General features: G+C 40.1%; 1 protein-coding gene across 1 annotated transcript in view; it reads left to right on the top strand.

Annotated features, from left to right (window-relative positions):
• Positions 1-10,992: 10,992 nt before the first annotated feature.
• The window catches only part of LOC122793319 (zinc finger protein 2-like), a 180,032-nt gene continuing 171,868 nt past the window's right edge, over positions 10,993-19,156 (top strand). Inside the window, exon 1 of the mRNA XM_044061208.1 lies at positions 10,993-11,134. Coding sequence (XP_043917143.1) covers positions 11,123-11,134 — 12 coding nt within the window. The 5' untranslated portion in view covers positions 10,993-11,122. The remainder of the gene's footprint in view (positions 11,135-19,156) is intronic.

Raw genomic sequence — 19,156 nt, 5'->3', positions numbered from 1 at the left:
GTGTTCTAGGGTGGTAGGTTTAGAATTTGAGCCTTGCCTAAAAAGGCACTATGGGGTGGCAAAGTCTTTGCCAATATCCGGAAGCCTAGGGTGACAGGTGCAAGCCGTCCCTTGCAAGCAGCGTGGCTTGTCCAGCATGTCATCCCAGGCAGACAGACATTGGATCCCTTTGAATGACACCAGAATTTAAGCCAATTATTAAAGCTGATCATCTTATCACTGTATTGTGGCATCATTCTAGGTGAAGGCAGGATACTGCTCAAGGTCAGGGTCATACCTGCCTGGGCTACATAATCAGAGAGCTCCTCAATGTCTCTTTTCATGTAGTCCAAGGAGGTGCGTCTCAGGTCGCTGACACCAGCGTGGACAATGACTGAGTCGTACTTGTACCTGCTGTTGAGAGACCTGAGTGCTTGCGTTATGTGGCAGATTCTAGTGCCCGACAGGCAGCTTACTGTGACCTTCTCCTTACTCAGTCTAGTGAGCGGGACGTCAGTGTGTCTGACTATGGAGTCACCTATGACAAGTATGTTTGGTGTTGTATTTGGCCTTAAGGGCAGTGACTGCTTTGCACACTGATTTTGTTGTTTATGTGTTGTTTGTGTGGTGTATTGAGTTTGCAGTTGCTTGGGTGTCTGCTTTGGAGGCCTCTGCTGTTTAGGTAAATTTTTACTCAGAGCCTTCGAGTATGTCTTAGTGTGTTTATGTGTTTGATTCAGTGGTGTGGTTGAGTTATGTGAGACTGGTATTGTGGTGTGTGTAGTTGCCTTCTCCTCCTGCCTGGTCTTGCCAGTCCTGAGTTGAGAGAGCTCAGCCTCCAGTCTGGCTAAATAGCTGCATCTCTCACAAGTGTTAGTGTTACGTGGGAGGAGGAGAGGGTTGTCCGTGTACATGAGGCAATTGTAACATTGTCTCAGAATTCCCAGATTCACCAACTGGGCAGGACACGCGCCAGCATCTGACCCTTCGACATGCTAGAAAGAATTATGAGTTGGTATGAGACAGAAAAGTAGTGGGCTTAGCAGGGAAGTGGGCACTCCTGGGGGTTTTGCTAGTGAGAGATTTGTATAATATAGGAGTGCTTGACCTGCAAAGAGAATGCTTATAAGACAAGGGATATGCTTATAAGACAAGTGCTGAGCTTTTGAGAAGAAAAAGCTATTTGGAACAAGTGCTGCACTTTTTAGTGTAGGTGTAAACTGTTTAGGTTCCTAACAGAGCAGTTCTAAGGGAAAAATTGAAGAACAGACTTTCTGGAGCCAGAAAGAGTTTAACCTTGTTTAACCGGGCGCTGCCCGATGCTGCTTTAGTGGCAACTCCGCTAAATCGCTAAAAGCACGTTAAAGCGTGCTTGATAGCAGGGGCTGGAAAGAAGCAGGAATAGACCCAAAGGGACAATAAAACTACAGTTTCAAGTCAGTAACCACCTCTACGGGGCAGGGAAGCTGCTCAATGTTAGTCACTGCCACTGATCAACAGAGAGACCCTCCTTCAGCCCAAGCAAAATGGCCTCACAGAAACTTTCAAACAGTTCAGGAACAGCAAGCCTGTAACTGAACTTTTTAACTCTCACAAAAGTGGGAAACAATCAAGATTTTATTTTTTGTTTTGTTTTTACAGAGATAGCAGAGGTTCACAAGTAATATCAAGTTATAACAGTGCAGTAAATGACCCCACACAAGAGTGCTAGGTCAAGGACAGAAAATATGCAAGTTTTAAGAAAAAAAACGATTTAAAATTAAGTGCAAACAGGAAATTCAGCAAACAGCTTTTGGTTGCGCTCTAAATACAGCTACTAATACAGAAATCAAGTTTAACAAGCCAGAAAATGCTCAAGCTAGGCAGCTATGCAGAAAAACTTAGCAAATAAACAGAGAAAAAATACTTAAAATCTCAAAAGTGGCTCCCTTCTTCTCTCAGCGTTTTTTCCTCTTGGAGGGTGCTTCACCAACAGCCAACAAGCCTGAAAAGATGCCCAAACCACGAGGCAACTAGGTTTTAAGAGAGGAAGATAAAGTAGTTATGGAAATGACCCCTAGTGGCCAATAAAACTACAGTTTCAAGTCAGTAACTACCTCTACGGGGGGCAGGGAAGCTGCTCAATGTTAGTCACTGCCACTGATCAACAGAGAGACCCTCCTTCAGCCCAAGCAAAAATGGCCTCACAGAAACTTTCAAACAGTTCAGGAACAGCAAGCCTGTAACTGAACTTTTTTAACTCTCAGAAAAGTGGGGAAAAAAGCAAGATTTTTTTTTGTTTTTTACAGAGATAGCAGAGGTTCACAAGTAATATCAAGTTATAACAGTGCAGTAAATGACCCCACACAAGAGTGCTAGGTCAAGGACAGAAAATATGCAAGTTTTAAGAAAAAAACGATTTAAAATTAAGTGCAAACAGGAAATTCAGCAAACAGCTTTTGGTTGTGCTCTAAATACAGCTACTAATACAGAAATCAAGTTTAACAAGCCAGAAAATGCTCAAGCTAGGCAGCTATGCAGAAAAACTTAGCAAATAAACAGAGAAAAAATACTTAAAATCTCACACACACACACACATATATATATATATATATATATATATATATATATATATATATATATATATATATATATATATATGAAAGAAGCCTCCAAAACCCAGATAACAAATATAAAAAACCACAAACCCAAAACGAAGGCTGATGAGCGTGCAGCAATGTGCTTAAGTTACTTAAACAGATCTTCCCAGTTCGTATATACAGCCAAGGTTGGCGTCCGTAAATGCAGATATAATGCAGCAACTTACTGTGTGTCAACAGTCAAGCATGTATAGCCACTATCATGCTACAAGAGTCCTGGCGTTCAAAACGATACGGCAAACACTTCCAAAAAATTGCTTTCGATAAATCCACAATAAGTCGATAACACCATTCGGTTCAAATCAGAACAACGTTTAATAGTAAGCGCTTTCACGGCTAAGAGAAGCCGCTTCTTCAGACAAACAAGGAAGCGCCATTAAGGCGCCAAATTTAAACAAAACCTCACAAATGCTTAGGTCTCCTCCCACCAGCATCCAAAGGGATTTTTAAAGTGCCAGTGTAGGGTTCCTTAACCTTGCTACTGCAAAACCTTTAGATTAAAAACAAATGCATCAGCGTAGGCTGGTAGATATATAAAACCATAAAAAATGTAAACATAATGATGCTACATCCTAAATTAAAATATAAATATGCCTGAAACTACAACGATACTTAAACCAGACATACAAAGCTTCTATAGGAGAGCATACATTAAACTAACATAATATTATATCTAAAAAATCTTCAAAATGTGCCTAAAGCTACAATAATTCTTGGACCAAATATACAAAACTTCTTTAAAAACCACATTCATCAGACTAACATTGTTAAGAATTAAAAACTAACAATTAACAATAGCCGTGTTATTAATTACTATGTAAAAATTAGATATATGATTTTAGAATTCATATATGGATGAATCAAATACATATAACAGGATAATGTGATAAAAGGTCATCCATACATACATAAATAGAACTAACCAAATGTGCTCATTATCGTGGCCCACATGGATGTTGGTTGAGCAAAACTAAATAAAACTAAATAAGTCATATATGTATCAAGATCACATAAGCTCAACAGATAAGTATTACACGTGTGTTGAAAGAATATATATAATACACATAATACACATATCTAGCATATAGCCCATTTGTTCAATGAGATGACCGTCTCAGAAAAACATGCCAATAATTCATTATATCCTAGCACAACAAAAGAGACAACAATAGATCATGGGTAGTGCTTGTAGACCTATATATTATCTCAGTGGTCTTCCTTTCAAGTGAGGTTTTATTGACAGTACCTCATTTAAGCCTCTTTCTCTGTGCGCAGCCAGCCTACACATCCATCTTAGCTCGGCTTGCTCTGTAAGATTTGTTATATCACCTAGCCTAGGACTGGGTTCCACTACTTGGAAGACTTGAAATAGGAAGGTATGCATTGGACCCTCTCTAAGGGTGTGTTTGGCTAGGGCACTGTATTCTTGTTTTCTGGACAGACAGTAAATGTGATCACGTATCCTTTCTCGAAGAGTTCTATTAGTCTTGCCCACATAAAATGAAAAACATACAACACAATGGGCTACGTACACAATATTTCTAGTATTACAGTCACTATTGCAATTAATAGTCCAAAGGTGGCCCGAAACCGGGTGCCTGTAGTAGTGGGATTCGTCTATAAATTTACATTGTAGACATTTCCCACATTTACTAGTTTTCTCAAAACCTGTTCTCTCACGAGTTGTAATACTTCTCGTGCCACATAGCAGTCTCTTAAGATTTAGCATATTACTAAAAACAAAGTTCGGACTAGATCCTACTATCCTCGTGATGTTATCCTCTGCAGTGAGGATGTTCCAATGCTTTAGAATTATAGATTGAAGTTTGTGCGTGCCTTGTCCATAAGGTACAACAAATCCCAATGGTCTATCCCCATGAAGCTCAATAGGTTTATCTACTTGGCTTCGTCCACCAAACAGATAGGGCTTGGCTCTATGTTCCCTGAGATCATTCATCTCTCTGTATACCTTCTGAATTTCTTCATGCGTATATGCACGTGCCATAAGCCCTTCACATAGCTCATTCAACCCTGTATAATAATCATCTTCCTTAGTTGATAACCTCGAGACCCTCATGGCCTGGCCCTTAATAATGTTCTTGAAAATATGAGGGGGATGCATACTGTCCCTATGAAGGAACGAGGGTTTGTAGCAAATTTTCCGATGTACCTTAGTATTGATCATGCCTTCTGTCTTGAATAAAGTGACATCTAGGAAGTCAATGCTTGCAGCATCATAGCTCATGGTGAACTTTAGAAAGGAACTGCTGGAATTCAACCTTTGATGGAAAGCCTGTAGTTGTTCAATGTTCCCTTTCCATAGAAAAATAAGATCATCCACAAACCTCCTATAAAATAAGATGTGTGGATCATGTATGACGTGAGCTTCTTCAAAGGTCGCCATGACTAGATTGGCATAGCTGTTGGCACAGCTAGTGCCCATGGCGACCCCTTCTCTTAGCCGTGAAAGCGCTTACTATTAAACGTTGTTCTGATTTGAACCGAATGGTGTTATCGACTTATTGTGGATTTATCGAAAGGAATTTTTTGGAAGTGTTTGCCGTATTGCCTTGAACGCCAGGATTCTTGTAGCATGATAGTTGCTATATATGCTTGACTGTTGACACCCAGTAAGTTGCTACATTATATCTGCATCTACGGACGCCAACCTTGGCTGTATATACGAACTGGGAAGATCTGTTTAAGTAACTTAAGCACATTGCTGCACGCTCATCAGCCTTCGTTTTGGGTTTGTGGTTTTTTATATATATATATATATATATATATATATATATATATATATGTATATATACACACACACACACACACACACACACACACACACATATATATATATGTATACACACACACACACATATGTATACAGACACACACACACATTCTTTCACAACCTCCATTAAAGTGACAATGCAATGCACCTTTGAATGAAAATGTAAACTATTTTTCTTATTATCTTGTATTTCACTCTCTGACCTGTGGTACTGGTGCCGCGGTAGCATTGTCGCCTCACAGCAAGACGTTGTCGCGTTTGATTCTCAGCTAGAGCATCTTCTGTGTGGAGGCATGCGTGAATGGGCGTGCCTTCGTTGAAGGTTGTGCGTCAGGGCTGGTAACTCGGCATGTAAAAATTCACTACCAAACATTAGCGGACCGGAGTTCCGCTGTGGCGACCCCTAACCGGGATAAGCTGAAAGACTCAGCAATCTTGTATTTCACTCTCTCTGTTGCTTCTTAACATTGCCAAATGGCTTGGCTCATACCTAAAAAGGTTTTATATAGGAGTATACCATTACCCAGATAAAAATGGTATATAAATAAATAAACAAACAAAGAGAGATATTAAAGGTCTAACACTGAATATGCCAATACTTCCATCGAATTCCCAAGCAGCAAAGTTTGAAAACCATCCAGTTATGGAGTTTCTCCAGTTTCATTGCCTTCAGACCAGCTAGAACTGCAGTGTTCTACATTCATCCATGTTTCCTGCTCAGCACTGCTTTCCCCAAACACACCCAGCCATGGAAGATGCCAGAATAACAAGTCACACAATGCTACAGATCTCTGTGTGCTCAGCGTTTCAAATCACCAGATCTCTGTGTGCTCAGCGTTTCACATCACCAGTTTCCCTGGCCTGTGTTTCACTCCAAACATCTCCGAGTGCACCACTCAGGAGCACAAGAAGGTGCTGGCCTTCTGTGTTCATCATTAAAGTAGCAGGAAAAGGTACAAGCTAGGACACGGCCACAGCAACAAACACAGTGCTTTGATTCTGAAAGCTGCTTATAGGCCACGGCCACACCAACAGACACAATGCTTTGATTCGGAAAGCTGCTATTTTAGACACTTTGGCAAGATTGTACTTATAATTTGTACTTTTATTTGTAAACGCTTCAGAAAATAGGCATAAAACTGCTTAAAATACTAAATTTGTGGATGACACAGTTCTGCAATAGTCAGTACTGCTTTCTCATGAAGCTTGGGTCAAAAATGTAGTTCTCTGTTGGCATGGCTTCTGTGACAAGTCTGCACATACTCCCTGTGTCCACCAGCCAGTTTCTTACCACACCCCAAAAACATTCTAGAGGTGAAACAGTGTTTCACACAGCATTTACACCACTGAAAAATATAGAGAAAGTAAATTTAGAGTGTCCATCCTGTGAGGGTGCTTATGCCTCATTCAGGATTATTTGTTCTACCAGCAGGTAATCAAAGAATGAAATTACAAACATACACTTTATACGGTCTCTCTGATACAAGTACTACAGCTTAATAATATGCAAATAACTGTGCAGGCTCCATCATAACTGTCAAAGTCCTTGTGAAACAAATAGGCAAATGAGAAGCAGGTTTCTCCTGACAAGTACTAACTACTAACTAAACACTGTAAAACAGATCTTGCCAAGCTAGAATCCTGTTATAATAAAATTGCTAAATTTGCAAACAATTGGGGCTACATACAAGTCACATCAATGTACTGCTCTTAAACAACTAAAATGGTTAGAACTTCCTCAACTATTATATAACAACTAATCTTTGCCCACAAAACTTTGCATCAACCTGATAAAATCCCTGCTCTCCAAAACCTTACACAACCATACACCAATTCCAGAACCCTCCGTTCCAATAATAAACTCATTTTAGAAACAACCAAAAGCTAAAAACTTAGCTGGGGAATCTCTCTTCTCTAATATCATTCCTAAAATATGGAATAATCCTCCAACCACTATCACCTCAAACTGCTCCACAATACAATTTACAATGATACCTGGCTCTTTTCTTGCAACTCTCTCGGATAACTCTAACCTCAGTATATTAACCATTTCTTGTTCCCTGAGTACCACTTTTCTCATATCTACACACTTGTAACTTGGTTGTCCTCATTATTTAATTATTTATACCTCTGTGACACATGTTAAAGACCTGTATTGCTCACCATTGTTCTACTTTTGACTGAAATGCTACTGGTACTTTTTATGTATTGTATTGCTACTGGAACTTCTTGTGTATTTTAACTTTTACACTGATTGTAAGCTACTGTAATTCCTTGTGTATTGTAACTCTTACACTGTTAGTATTTCTTTCGCTGGAGCTTTTCTTCCCGGTCCTCCATTGAAAAACGATCTATGCCCAGTTGGACTTTCCTGGCAAACAAATGTAAAATAAATAATAAACAAAGTAAAACTTCTGCTTCTCATCACCCTTTATTATTTATTTTTCTTAAACTGTCTTTGTTAATTTTACAGAAAGACAGTATCATACAGTCTAACAATATCTGTATCTACACCTATCTATCTATAAATATCCATCTGCTGCATTTCCATATAACTAGGTAATTTAGGTGATCTCGGAGACTCTGAAGCATCACATCTGAAGTCATTTAAGGTTACCTATCAACAACTTGAAATTAAGTACAGCTTCATCTAATGGACTTGTACTGAATCTTTGGAATGACATAAAAGTTCTCCATTTCCTTATGTGATGCCAACAATTTTTATACTTTCTGCCCTCAGTTATGTAGTCTATACCATAGTCTTCACAAACAGAGCAGGAAAGCTAAAAATGGAGAAACATGATTTGCAAAAATAAGCAAATTAAAAAAAACAGTACTATTTGTAAGATTGGGTCTCATTTAAATGTATAGTAGTTTGTTAGACATAAATACAATATTTTCTTTGCATAGGCCTAGAAATGCAGCCATGTTAAAGCAGGCCTGTATCTTCATTTTATATTACATTTTATTTATTTATTTATTTAACATTTGTTAACTGGGAAAGTCCGACTAGGTTCCACAGATCCTGTTTTCAGCGGAGGCCCGGGGAGAAATGCTCCAGAAGCATGTCTTTAGAATGTGGGAGGAAACCGGAGTACCCGGAGGGAACCCACGCGAACGCAGTGAGAACATGCAAACTCCACAGAGAAGGCACCCCAGCCGAGAATCGAACCAGAGAACCTCTTGTGAAGCGACAGCATTAACCGCTGCACCACTGCACCGCCCATGTACATGCATGTTTAAGTGATGTTTCAGTAGGAAGGAATGTTAAAGTGAATGAAACAAAACAAATGAGCTGAGAGAAATAGCTTTCAGTCTAAAATACTGATAGAGAACAGAATGTGCACTACAAACAGATCTTGTTTATATGGTATGAGGCTTGGGAACCAAGGTTACAAAGGCCCTGTAGAACACATAGGAATTTTATAGGGGTTTGGTATTATTATGAGAGATTTTGCTAGACAAAAGTCATGTTAGTTTGGAGAATACAGTCATTGCAGTTAATTTCAGTTTGCTACTGATATTCAGGAGATTAAATACAGACGGTCGGTACTGATAAGCAGGAAGTCAGTAAAGTAAGTTTAGAGCATGTTGAGAGGGTGGTCTAATGGTTAAGGTGTTTGCCTTACAAACACAAGATGCAGGGTTTGAGTCTCACAAGAGATAATTGGCTAGGCTTAAAATGGCTCACAAGGGCAGTTAACTTAGTACCAATCTATGAACCTATGTACAGAAATAAAGTCAAATATCCAGAAATGCACCAAATACAGAAAGCAGTATTAATTCTGCCATTCAGCAGAACAGGAACAATACATCAGCTATGGACAGTATAATGAATACAGGAGCTACAGACAGCAACATTCAGTCTATTTCAGTTTATCAGCACTGTTACTTGGGACAGTAAGACTTGATTCAGACATCATTGCCATTTACCTCCACTGTATACTACTACTACATAATAAACTACTTTTAACAGACCTACAGTGTGTAGAGATTTTTATTCTGAAAGGTACGTGAACATTAGGCACATAAAAGAGAAAGAGAGATATCTGGAGCTTGTTCAGCACAGTTCTGGGTAATTAAAAGATAAAGACATTCCTTCCGGTTATTTCCAATATCCTACAGTTCTTTCCATTCTCCTACAGTTTCACCTGATGGTTTTGTATTATTTATGTTGTAAATCTAAAAATGGCATAACATTTTTCCATTTCCCCATGTGATAATCACCATTTTTATAATCTCTGCCTGTGTGATGGTGCCATTAACCAAAACCTTGGTGTGCAGTGTGTAGGTGCTAGAACTTGGGCTTGAACTGAAACAATGCCAGTATTTTAGAATGCAGTCAGTGCCATAATTTATTTAATTAGATATATGTTATTGCACCAAAAATGCATATATTCATAAGCAACATATTACTGAAGAAAAAACAGCTTCTACTAAATGGGAAACAGCACACTTCATTATTATTATTGTGCCACATAGCTGCTTTAAAGAAAATAATCGTTCAGAGAAACTGAGTATCCATTTAAGCTTTAAGTACACTACATGTCCAGGTCCACCAAATCTCTCAGTGTACTATGCAACCGTTTCCTCCACATTTAAAATCCTACTTCTTTCCCCAGCCACACAAACTGCTAAGCTCAGAACCACATTAACACGCTGCCTTTTACATTTTAGGTCCAGAAGAATAATCACAGGTTGCCATTAATGAGTGTTGTTACATAAAATGCCAGCTTGCATGAAATTATTGTGTTTTACCAAAACAAAGTTCAGATTTGTGATTTTGTGCTATTTTTCTCAGACAGAAAAATGGAAAACTAGTTTTTTTGAACATAAACGTATTTCTTCTGCTTCTGTAGACCATAAGCCCTTATTACAGCTTCATCCCAACCCAAAAGCACAAACTACACTATTCACAAACACTAGGCCTGCTGCCACAGATCTGAACAACAAAAGCAAGTTGTTACAGAAAGCAGGTTCTCATCAGCTCAGATCTCACCTCCAACTTCATGATGAATCACATCGTTCAGGAAATCAAGAAACTGCTGATTGTAAGGCTTATCACAAGTGATAATCACAAAAAAACAGAAAAAAATGTAAGTACATTCTGTGCTTGAGGAGGACCAACGTTGTCTTAACTTTTTCAAGAAAAGTACTTCCTGTGTGTCTGAGAACTGTGTCCCTATGGAGACCTTCCAAACTGATTAGCATTCATGAACTAATTCTTTGAAGAAATAATATAACGGAGGAGTTTGTATAAATATTTAATAAGATGGGCTGGCACATCCAGCTTTAACCTCCCACTGCCAGGACAATTTTACTGTTTGAATCTGTTTCTGTGAGCAAAGCAAAGCAGAGAACCTGCTCTGCTCACAGAAACAGCTTCATACAGTAATGTTATCCTGGCAGTGGGAGGTTAAAGCTGGATATGACTGCCTGTCTCATTAAATATTTATACAAACTCTTCCTTTATGTTATTTCTTCACCAAATTAGCTAATGAATATTAATCAGATTGGAAGCTCTGTGTAGGGACCCAGTTTTTAGACACACAGGAAGTTTTTGCTTGAAAAAGTTGAGACAACTTTGGCTGTTGGGCGCAGAATTACTTAGATTTTTTTTATTTTTTTATTTTTATTTTTTGTGATTGTTATGACTTATGCGATAAGGCTTACGGTCAGAAGTTTCTTGATTTCCTGAACAGTGTGATTCATCATGAAGCTGGAGGTAAGATCTGAGCCAGTTAGGAAATCTTCTTTCTGTAACAGTTAACCTTTGTTGTTCAGATGTGAGGCAGCAGGCCGTGTGTTTGTGAATGGTGTAGTCTGTGCTGCAGGGGTTGGATGAAGCTATAATAAAGACTTTCTACAGAAAGCAGCAGAAGAAATGTTTATGTTCAGGGACATTCATTTTCCATTTTTTTTTCTGAGGAAAAAATAGCACAAGATCACAAATCTGAGTTAGTTTTGGTAAAACACAAGATTTTCATGCAAGTTGGCATTTTATGCAACAGCACTCATGGCAATCTATGTTTATGCTTCTGTACCCGGAATGAAAGGGCATCGTGTTAATCTGTTTCTGAGCTCAGGAATTTGTGTTGGTGGGGAAATAACCAGGACTTTAAATGTGGAGGAAATGGCTGCATAGTACACTGAAAGATTTTGTGGAAGCGGACATGTTATGCACTTAAAGCTTCAGTGGATACTCGTTTTCTCTGAATAATTGTTTTCTTTAAAGCAGTAATGTGGCACAAAAGTAATAATAATATGTGCTGTTTCCCTACTGTTTCAGTTCAAGCTGAAGGTCACACACACACACACACACACACACACACACACACACACACACACACACACACACACACACACACACTGTATAAGTTCATATTACTGCATTTTTGCTTTTCTTGCTTTGTGAAGGCTGTGCTACAGACTACATAACTGAAGGCAGAGAGTATAAAAATAGTTATCATCACATGGGGGAATGGAGAACTTTTATGTACTTTTTAGAGTTACAACATAAGTAATACAAGACCTTCAGGTGAAACTGTAGTAGAATGGAAAGAACTGTAGGATACTGGAAATAACTGGAAGGAATGTCTTTATCTTTTAATTGCCCAGAACTGTGCTGAACAAGTTCTGAATATCTCAGTTTCTCCTTTATGTGGCCCGTCTTCTTGTACCTTTCAGAATAAAAGTATGTGCACACTGAAGATCTGATAAAAGTGATTTATTTTGTAGTAGTAGCAGCAGCAGCATCCCTGTGGTCGCGTGGGTTTCCTTCGGGTGCTCCGGTTTCCTCCCACATCCCTAAAGACATGCTGTAGGTGGATTGGACACTCTAATTTGGCCCTAGGCGTGTGTGTGTGTGTGTGTGTGTGTGTGTGTGTGTGTGTGTGTGTGTGTGTGTGTGTGTGTGTGTGTGTGCGCGCGTGCGTGTGTGCACGCGTGCATGTGTGCGCGTGTGCGTGCGTGCGTGTTTGTGTGTTTGTGCGTGTGTGTGTGTGTGTGTGTGTGTGTGTGTGTGTGTGTGTGTGTGTGTGTGTGTATGTACCTTCCATGGAAGGTTGGGTGCCGGGCTGGCAACTTGACACCGTAAAATTCTACTGCCAATCATGAGCGGACAGGTGATCCGCTGTGGCGACCCCTAACTGGGAAAAGCCGAAAGAAGAAGAAGGTTTAGTTCAGCTAAAAAAACTCCACTTACACTGAAATCTTGGGGAGAAAAACTGTATTGCATCTAAAGTACAATACACTTGAGATTTTATGTGTGTGTTTGTGTGTGTGCGTGCGTGTGCGTGTGTGTCTGTGTGCGTGTGTGTCTGTGCGTGTGTGTCTGTGTGCGTGTGTGTCTGTGTGCGTGTGTGTGTGTGTGTGTGTGTGTGTGTGTGTGTGTGCGTGTGTGTGTGTGTGTGTGTGTGTGTGTGTGTGTGTGTGTGTGTGTGTGTGTGTGTGTGTGTGTGTGTGTTTGTGTGTGTGTGTGTTTGTGTGTGTGTGTGTGTGTATGTTTGTTTGTGTGTGTGTTTATGTGTGTGTGTTGTAGAGAGAGAGAGAGAGAGAATGACATACGTAATTTCATGTTGCATGTATAGTACTATGGTACAATTATAAGGAATTGTACTGTTTGCTCAATACAGTACATTGGAAAAATGACGAGATGTTATGTAATAATGATAAAGAATGTCAGAGTTCTGTAAGGGCATATAGGATCATGGAGATTACTAGGCTATCGAGCCAGGAGGTAATTTTAAGCCTAGCCATTTCGTAGGTAGGTACTAGGCTTTCGGCCCAAGGGTCTATGTAAGCCTAGCCAACAAGGTTCCATGGCTTAAGCTACCCAAGAAAGTTATTGCCGTATGCCACTGTCGAGCAGAGACACAGAAGTGATCCCCGGGGTGTATTTCCTATTTTCCATCCACTCATCAAGATTTTTCTTGAAGAGTGCTAATGAAGAACTTTGCTTGAAATAGATGGGTAGCTTGTTCCAGAGTATAGGAAGTCTCTGGGACAGGAATCTATCCCTCCAGCATGTCCTGCTTATTGTGGTGACAAGGTTTAGGTCCCTAGAGAGTGTAGCTCGGAGGGATTGGGATTACTTTAGGTGTAGCATGTCCAACACCTCTGGGTTTGACATAGCTTTATATGTTAGGAAGAGATCACCTCTGAGTAGGCGATATGCTATGGAGTAAAGCTGGAGCTTTTTGAGGCAGTCAGTGTAGGTCATTTGTTTGAGGTCAGTAATCCTCTTTGTGAGGTACTTCTGTGGCCTTAACTGCTGCAGATGTCCTGTGAGGTATATTCCCAAAGGGGCATTGTACTCTATAATGGGTCTAATGAGTGTCGAGTAGAGGGGAACAATGACCTCTTTTCTTCCTGGATGAGAACCCTTTTATGATGAGGTGTGCCACGTAGAAGGACTTCCTGACTTCTGTGGTGATGTGACTATCAAAGGAGAGACTACTGTCCACCTGGGTCCCAAGGTCTCTTATCGCGCATTCGGTGTTAAGTAGATTGCTGCCTATGTGGTAGTTCATTGGTACAGAATTTTTACCAAAGGGGATGACATTGCACTTTTTGGCATTGAGCTTGAGGCCATGGCTCTGACACCAGGCATGTGTCTCAGTGAGGCCCTTCTGTAGGATGTCCACATCATTTGGGGACTTGACTATGGCTCCTAGTTTGCAGTCATCTGCGAACTTCGTTAGCCAGAGGCCTTCTGTGTTAGTCTGTACTGCAAAGAAGTAGATACCAAACAGGAGTGGTCCCAGGATGGAACTCTGTGGTACTCCACTTGTCACTGCTTTGAGGTCAGATTTGGAGTCTGCAACTTTTACAATGTGGGTTCTTTCAGTGAGCCAGTTGGCAACCCATCTTGTGATTTATACCTAGTTTTGTGAGTTTAGCTATAATTCCATAATGGGGGATGGTGTCGAAAGCCTTGGCGAGGTCAAGATAGGCTGTGTGAACCCAATGTAGTACAGTAGAAGTACTAGTCAATACCCAAGATGACTCCCCATGTCCAGGAGGGTTGTGGACACTATTCCCAGTAAGAATTTATGGTGTCCCATTCACTAGTCCAGGTTCCTCTTGAACAATGTCATAGAGGTGCTCTGTTTCACAGGAACTGGTAGCCTGTTCCAAAGACATGGCAGTCGCTGCGAGATAAATCTGTCCCTTCAGCAAGTCCTGTTTAACTTGCAGGTCATGTTCAAATTCCTGAAACAGGTAGCCACAGACCCACTGATTTATGGATATACAGGAAGTTCATTAGGTTTGGGTCTTGGGCTCCTCTGTAGGCCAGGTATAAGTCTCTCCCCTAAGAAGTCTATACGATATGGAGTATAGTGACAAGGACTTTAGTTGCTCTGTGTATGGCACATGCTGGAGGCCCTTGATCTTCCTTGTTAGAAACCTCTGAAGTCTATCCAATTGCTGCAGGTACTTTGTATGGTACATACCAAATGGGGTGTTATATTCCATTATGGGGCCTGATAAGTACAGAGTACTGGGGCATTATAACCTCTTTTGCTCTTGTGACGATGCTTTTACAAATCAAGTGAGCCTCGTGGAAAACTTTCCTTACAACGGTAGACATGGTGGTTGAAGTTAGGGTCGAGGTCAACCTGTTATCCCAGGTCACTTACTACTTCATGGGTACTTAAATTATTGTTGATTTGGTAGTGTGTGGGGACATTGTTTGTGCCAAAGAGAATGATGATGCATTTCTTTGCATTCATTTTGAGACTGTGACTAGTACTCCAGTTGTTTCTTTGTGAGACCCTCCTGGAGTATACTGGCATCATTTGGGGATTCAATGATTGCAATTAGTTTGCAGCCATCTGTAAACTTGGTCAGCCACAGCCCTTTAGTTTTGACCTGAATGTCTGAGATGTATATACCAAACAGTAGGGGGCCCAGTACTGACCCCTGTAGTACCCTGCTGGTAACAGGTCTGCTGGTTGATGTGGAGTCACCCACTTTCATAGTGTGTGCCCACTTTCTGAGGCAGTTGGCAACCAGTCTTCTAACAAAGGGGTTTAAATTCAGTTTGTTAAACTTATCAGTAATGCCTAAATGTGGGATTGTGTTAAAAGCCTTTGTCAAGTTGAGGTATGCTGTATGCACAGATTTGCCCTCATCAATAGCCTTGGTCACACTTTCAGAGAAATCCACCAGATTTAACACACAGGATCTTCCCTTCACGAGCCAAATTGGGTAGGATCCAGGGTTTGGAGGTCACCTGTGTCTTTATTTATGAGATCCATAATGACACATTGCAGATGAGGCTGGTCAGGCTTATGGGTCTGTAATTCTCTGGGTCTGTTGCTAGGCCATCTTTGTGGAGAGGAATAACTGTAGCAGTTCTCCATTTTGTAGGAACATTGCCTGTGGGGAAGTTAGTGGTGATGCTTGCTCATGTTTTAGCTTGTTTATAAGACAGCCTGGGATTTCATCTGGTCCCATAGAGACCATGTTCTTTGCCTTGGATAGGGCTCTGAGAACCTGTTCTTCAGATATGTAAGGTGGGGGGAGCTTAGGGGAGGTTTTTTGTAAGTTAGGAGCGGATAAAGGAGTGAAATTTTCACCAAACCTATCCATTAGCAGATTCGCTGTCTCTGTGGGGTCAGTGTGTGTGAGATACCATTGGCCACCAGTTCTGCATATGCTTGGGTCCTAACCTTTAGGTTACATACATAGCTGTAAAAGGCCTTATGTTATCCTTGACAGTACTTGCTTGGTTTCTCTCAAAGGAGCTCTTGGAGGATTTGTCAAGTTGTCTTCTTTGCCTGTTAAGGCTAAGGAGGGTGCTTTTCCACAGCAAGAGATTCTCTGGTTCAATTCTCACCTGTGGTGCCTTCTGTGCAGAGACTGCATGTCCTCCCTGCAGTTGTGTAGGTTTCCTCTGAGTGCTCCAGTTTCCTTCAAACCAAAAATGAGCCAGCACATATACTGTGGATTAAGATCTCATTTAATGTTCCAAAACAAAAATTCCATTCACTTGAATCAAACCGGTTTCGGCAAACGCCTTCCTCAGTGACAGAAATAAAAGTATAAAATAACTGGAAAACACATGTGGTTTAAATACAGCGCCATCTTGTGTGTACCCATATGACTAGATGAAACTTTATTCAAAAATGCTCATTTAGACCTGGTGGGAACAACCCACCCAACTTGACTATCCACTTTTTTCCATATTATTGAGCATTTCATGTAAAGTGGATTTATCTTTGCTTTTATGTCTAATATAGTCAATTACAGTAAAATTGAAGATCCCAGTAAAATGTTTCAAGATGTATTTGTATAAGGCACTAGTTTGCTTTTTGTTACGAATATCACTAAGATGTTCCCCTATTCTAAGCTTTAAAGGCCGTGAGGTCTGACCCACGTAAAATGCCATACATGTACATTTAGCTAAACAGACAACCCAACTGGTACTGCAGTTGGCAAAAAATGAGTTGTCATAAACAGTAGGTGAGTTTTGGCTAGTGAAACTGTCTGTCTTGAATATTCTAGGACAATATGTGCAATGTCCACATGGGTTCCACCCCCACTAATTTATGGCCAGTAATTGTTCTTTGAATTAGGGAATGGTCAACCTCATTCCATCTTTTATAGTGACTAAACAATGAGCCCAAAGAACGGCCCTTGCGGAAAGAGAAGGAGCAGTCGTCATTCAAATATTCCCGGAGTTTGCTGTCTGTAGGACATTCCAGTGTTTAGCAATAATATCCATAAAGACCTTGGTGTTCCTACCATATGTTGTCACTAGCCTCAATTCCTGCCTAATTTTAATTGGTCGTTGCTGATATGAGAGCAATTGGACCCTGTCCTGGTTGGTTAGCAAGTCGGCTGGCCCTGCAGATGTCCCCTGCTCTGTATCCTTTAAATCTGGTTACAAGGTCCTGTCTACAATGGCTGTACGTGGAGGAGCTGGAGCAGATTCTCTTAATCCTAAGAAATTGTGACTTAGGAATGTTCCTGATGACATGTTGTGGGTGGAAGCTGGTGGCATGTAAAAGTGTGTTGAATTGTGAAAATTTCCTAAACACACAGAAAGTGGATAGTCAAGTTGGGTGGGTTGTTCTAAATGAGCGTTTTTGAGTCAAGTTTCATCCAATCATATGGGTACACACAAGATGGGACTGTATTTAAACCACATGTGTTTTCAAGTTATTTTATACTTTTGTTTTTGTCACTGAGGAAGGAGTTTGCCGAAACTGGTTTGATTCATGTGAATGGAATTTTTGTTTTGGAACATTAAATGAGATCTTAATCCACAGTATATGTGCTGGCTCATATTTGGTTTGAATTTTGCCTTTGGTTTGGAGCCTTGCACTTGCCATATGTGCAGGTTTTGGGTGTTGTTTGGTTTCGTTTCTTCATACCTGCTGGTGGCGACAGTGTGGCTCTCTTCTCAACTGTGGTTCTACTTTTCTAGTTATTACAGTGCTCATTGTTTGGATTTTATTTACACATTTCAGCAGTCTGTTCGAGTGTGCAGCCTTACAACATTGGATTTGGTCAGTACGGTACGTCTTAGGCTATTGCAGGATCCCTATAACGGTTTGGTTTTTTGACGATTCAGGCTTTTTTAGGCCATCTCTATTTTGAGAACTACATTCGCTTGTTTCAGATGGACATTCTGACATGACTTTCAATTACGCTTTGGATTACTAAGGCACAAGTGGTTGAAATGGCTTGTAGGGTGAATGGTTAACGTCATCGGAACATACTTGGAATTAGGATTAATATATCATTTGTTCTATGGACATACAAGTGCAGGACGGTTCCACATTTTCCATTTTGGCCAGGTTTGATGGTGACTATTTCGTGGTCATATAAAAGGGAGCATGATGCAATATATTCCAACTTTTTGGTTGTAATTATATGTTAAATGGTTTGAGTGGCCTTCTCATTTTGGATCCATTGGGTGTTTTTGTATGTTCGTTTACATCGAAACAGAAGGGATCTGTACCCTGCAATGTTTATTATTTTTCACTAAGGGGTCTTGTTGTTACTCTGTAGTGATTAAATAGGTACGGATGCTTGCATGCTATCAAGTGCGGAGGATACATATTGTTTGTCTGCATTTGAACTGGAGCGTGTTTCTATCATCGCTGATTTCCTTATCAGAAGGGATTTTACATTAAACAAAAGCAGCTTTGGTTGGTCTTGTGAACTTGAACTGTTGATCATTTTTGTTTGCATAAGGGACTGTGTATTGAACATTTAATTTTGAGACTTCATTTATTTGTTTTAATTTGATTTCCAACCAGGGATATACGCTGGTTGGAAGTTAAGTGTATGGTATTGTTGGGCGGTTTCTCAAATGTGCATTTTTCAAACAAAGAGACCTTATATTGCGAAAGCACAGAGTTTGGGACATTAAAACTGTTTATTCATTTTTTATAATAATGTTAAACCCAACTTTTGCTAATACTCCAATTAGGTTTATTTATCATTATGATTAGGATTGTGTCATTTGTATGTTAGAGCATCTCTATTAGCAAATGGTATTTAAAATCACATTTCTCAAGGGCTTATTTGTTTAGTAACATGAAACAATGATGATCGGGTAGCCTATCAAGTGAGCCTTTATATTTGGATACACATATGCCTAACTAGGTTTAGCCATTTATTATTTATTTTGAAATTACAGGTAGTCCAGCTATATGGACTCCTCTTTTAGGTGGCGACTGTCACTAATGTTGAGTATATTGACATTTGTAATGTTTTCATTACAGTTGGT

The sequence above is a fragment of the Protopterus annectens genome, chromosome 2.part0, assembly GCF_019279795.1.
Source record: "Protopterus annectens isolate FY-2018-M chromosome 2.part0, PAN1.0, whole genome shotgun sequence".
NCBI classification, from domain to species: Eukaryota; Metazoa; Chordata; order Ceratodontiformes; family Protopteridae; genus Protopterus; species Protopterus annectens.
Note: the sequence above shows the minus strand (reverse complement) of the source record. Positions and strands in the feature narration are given on the sequence as shown.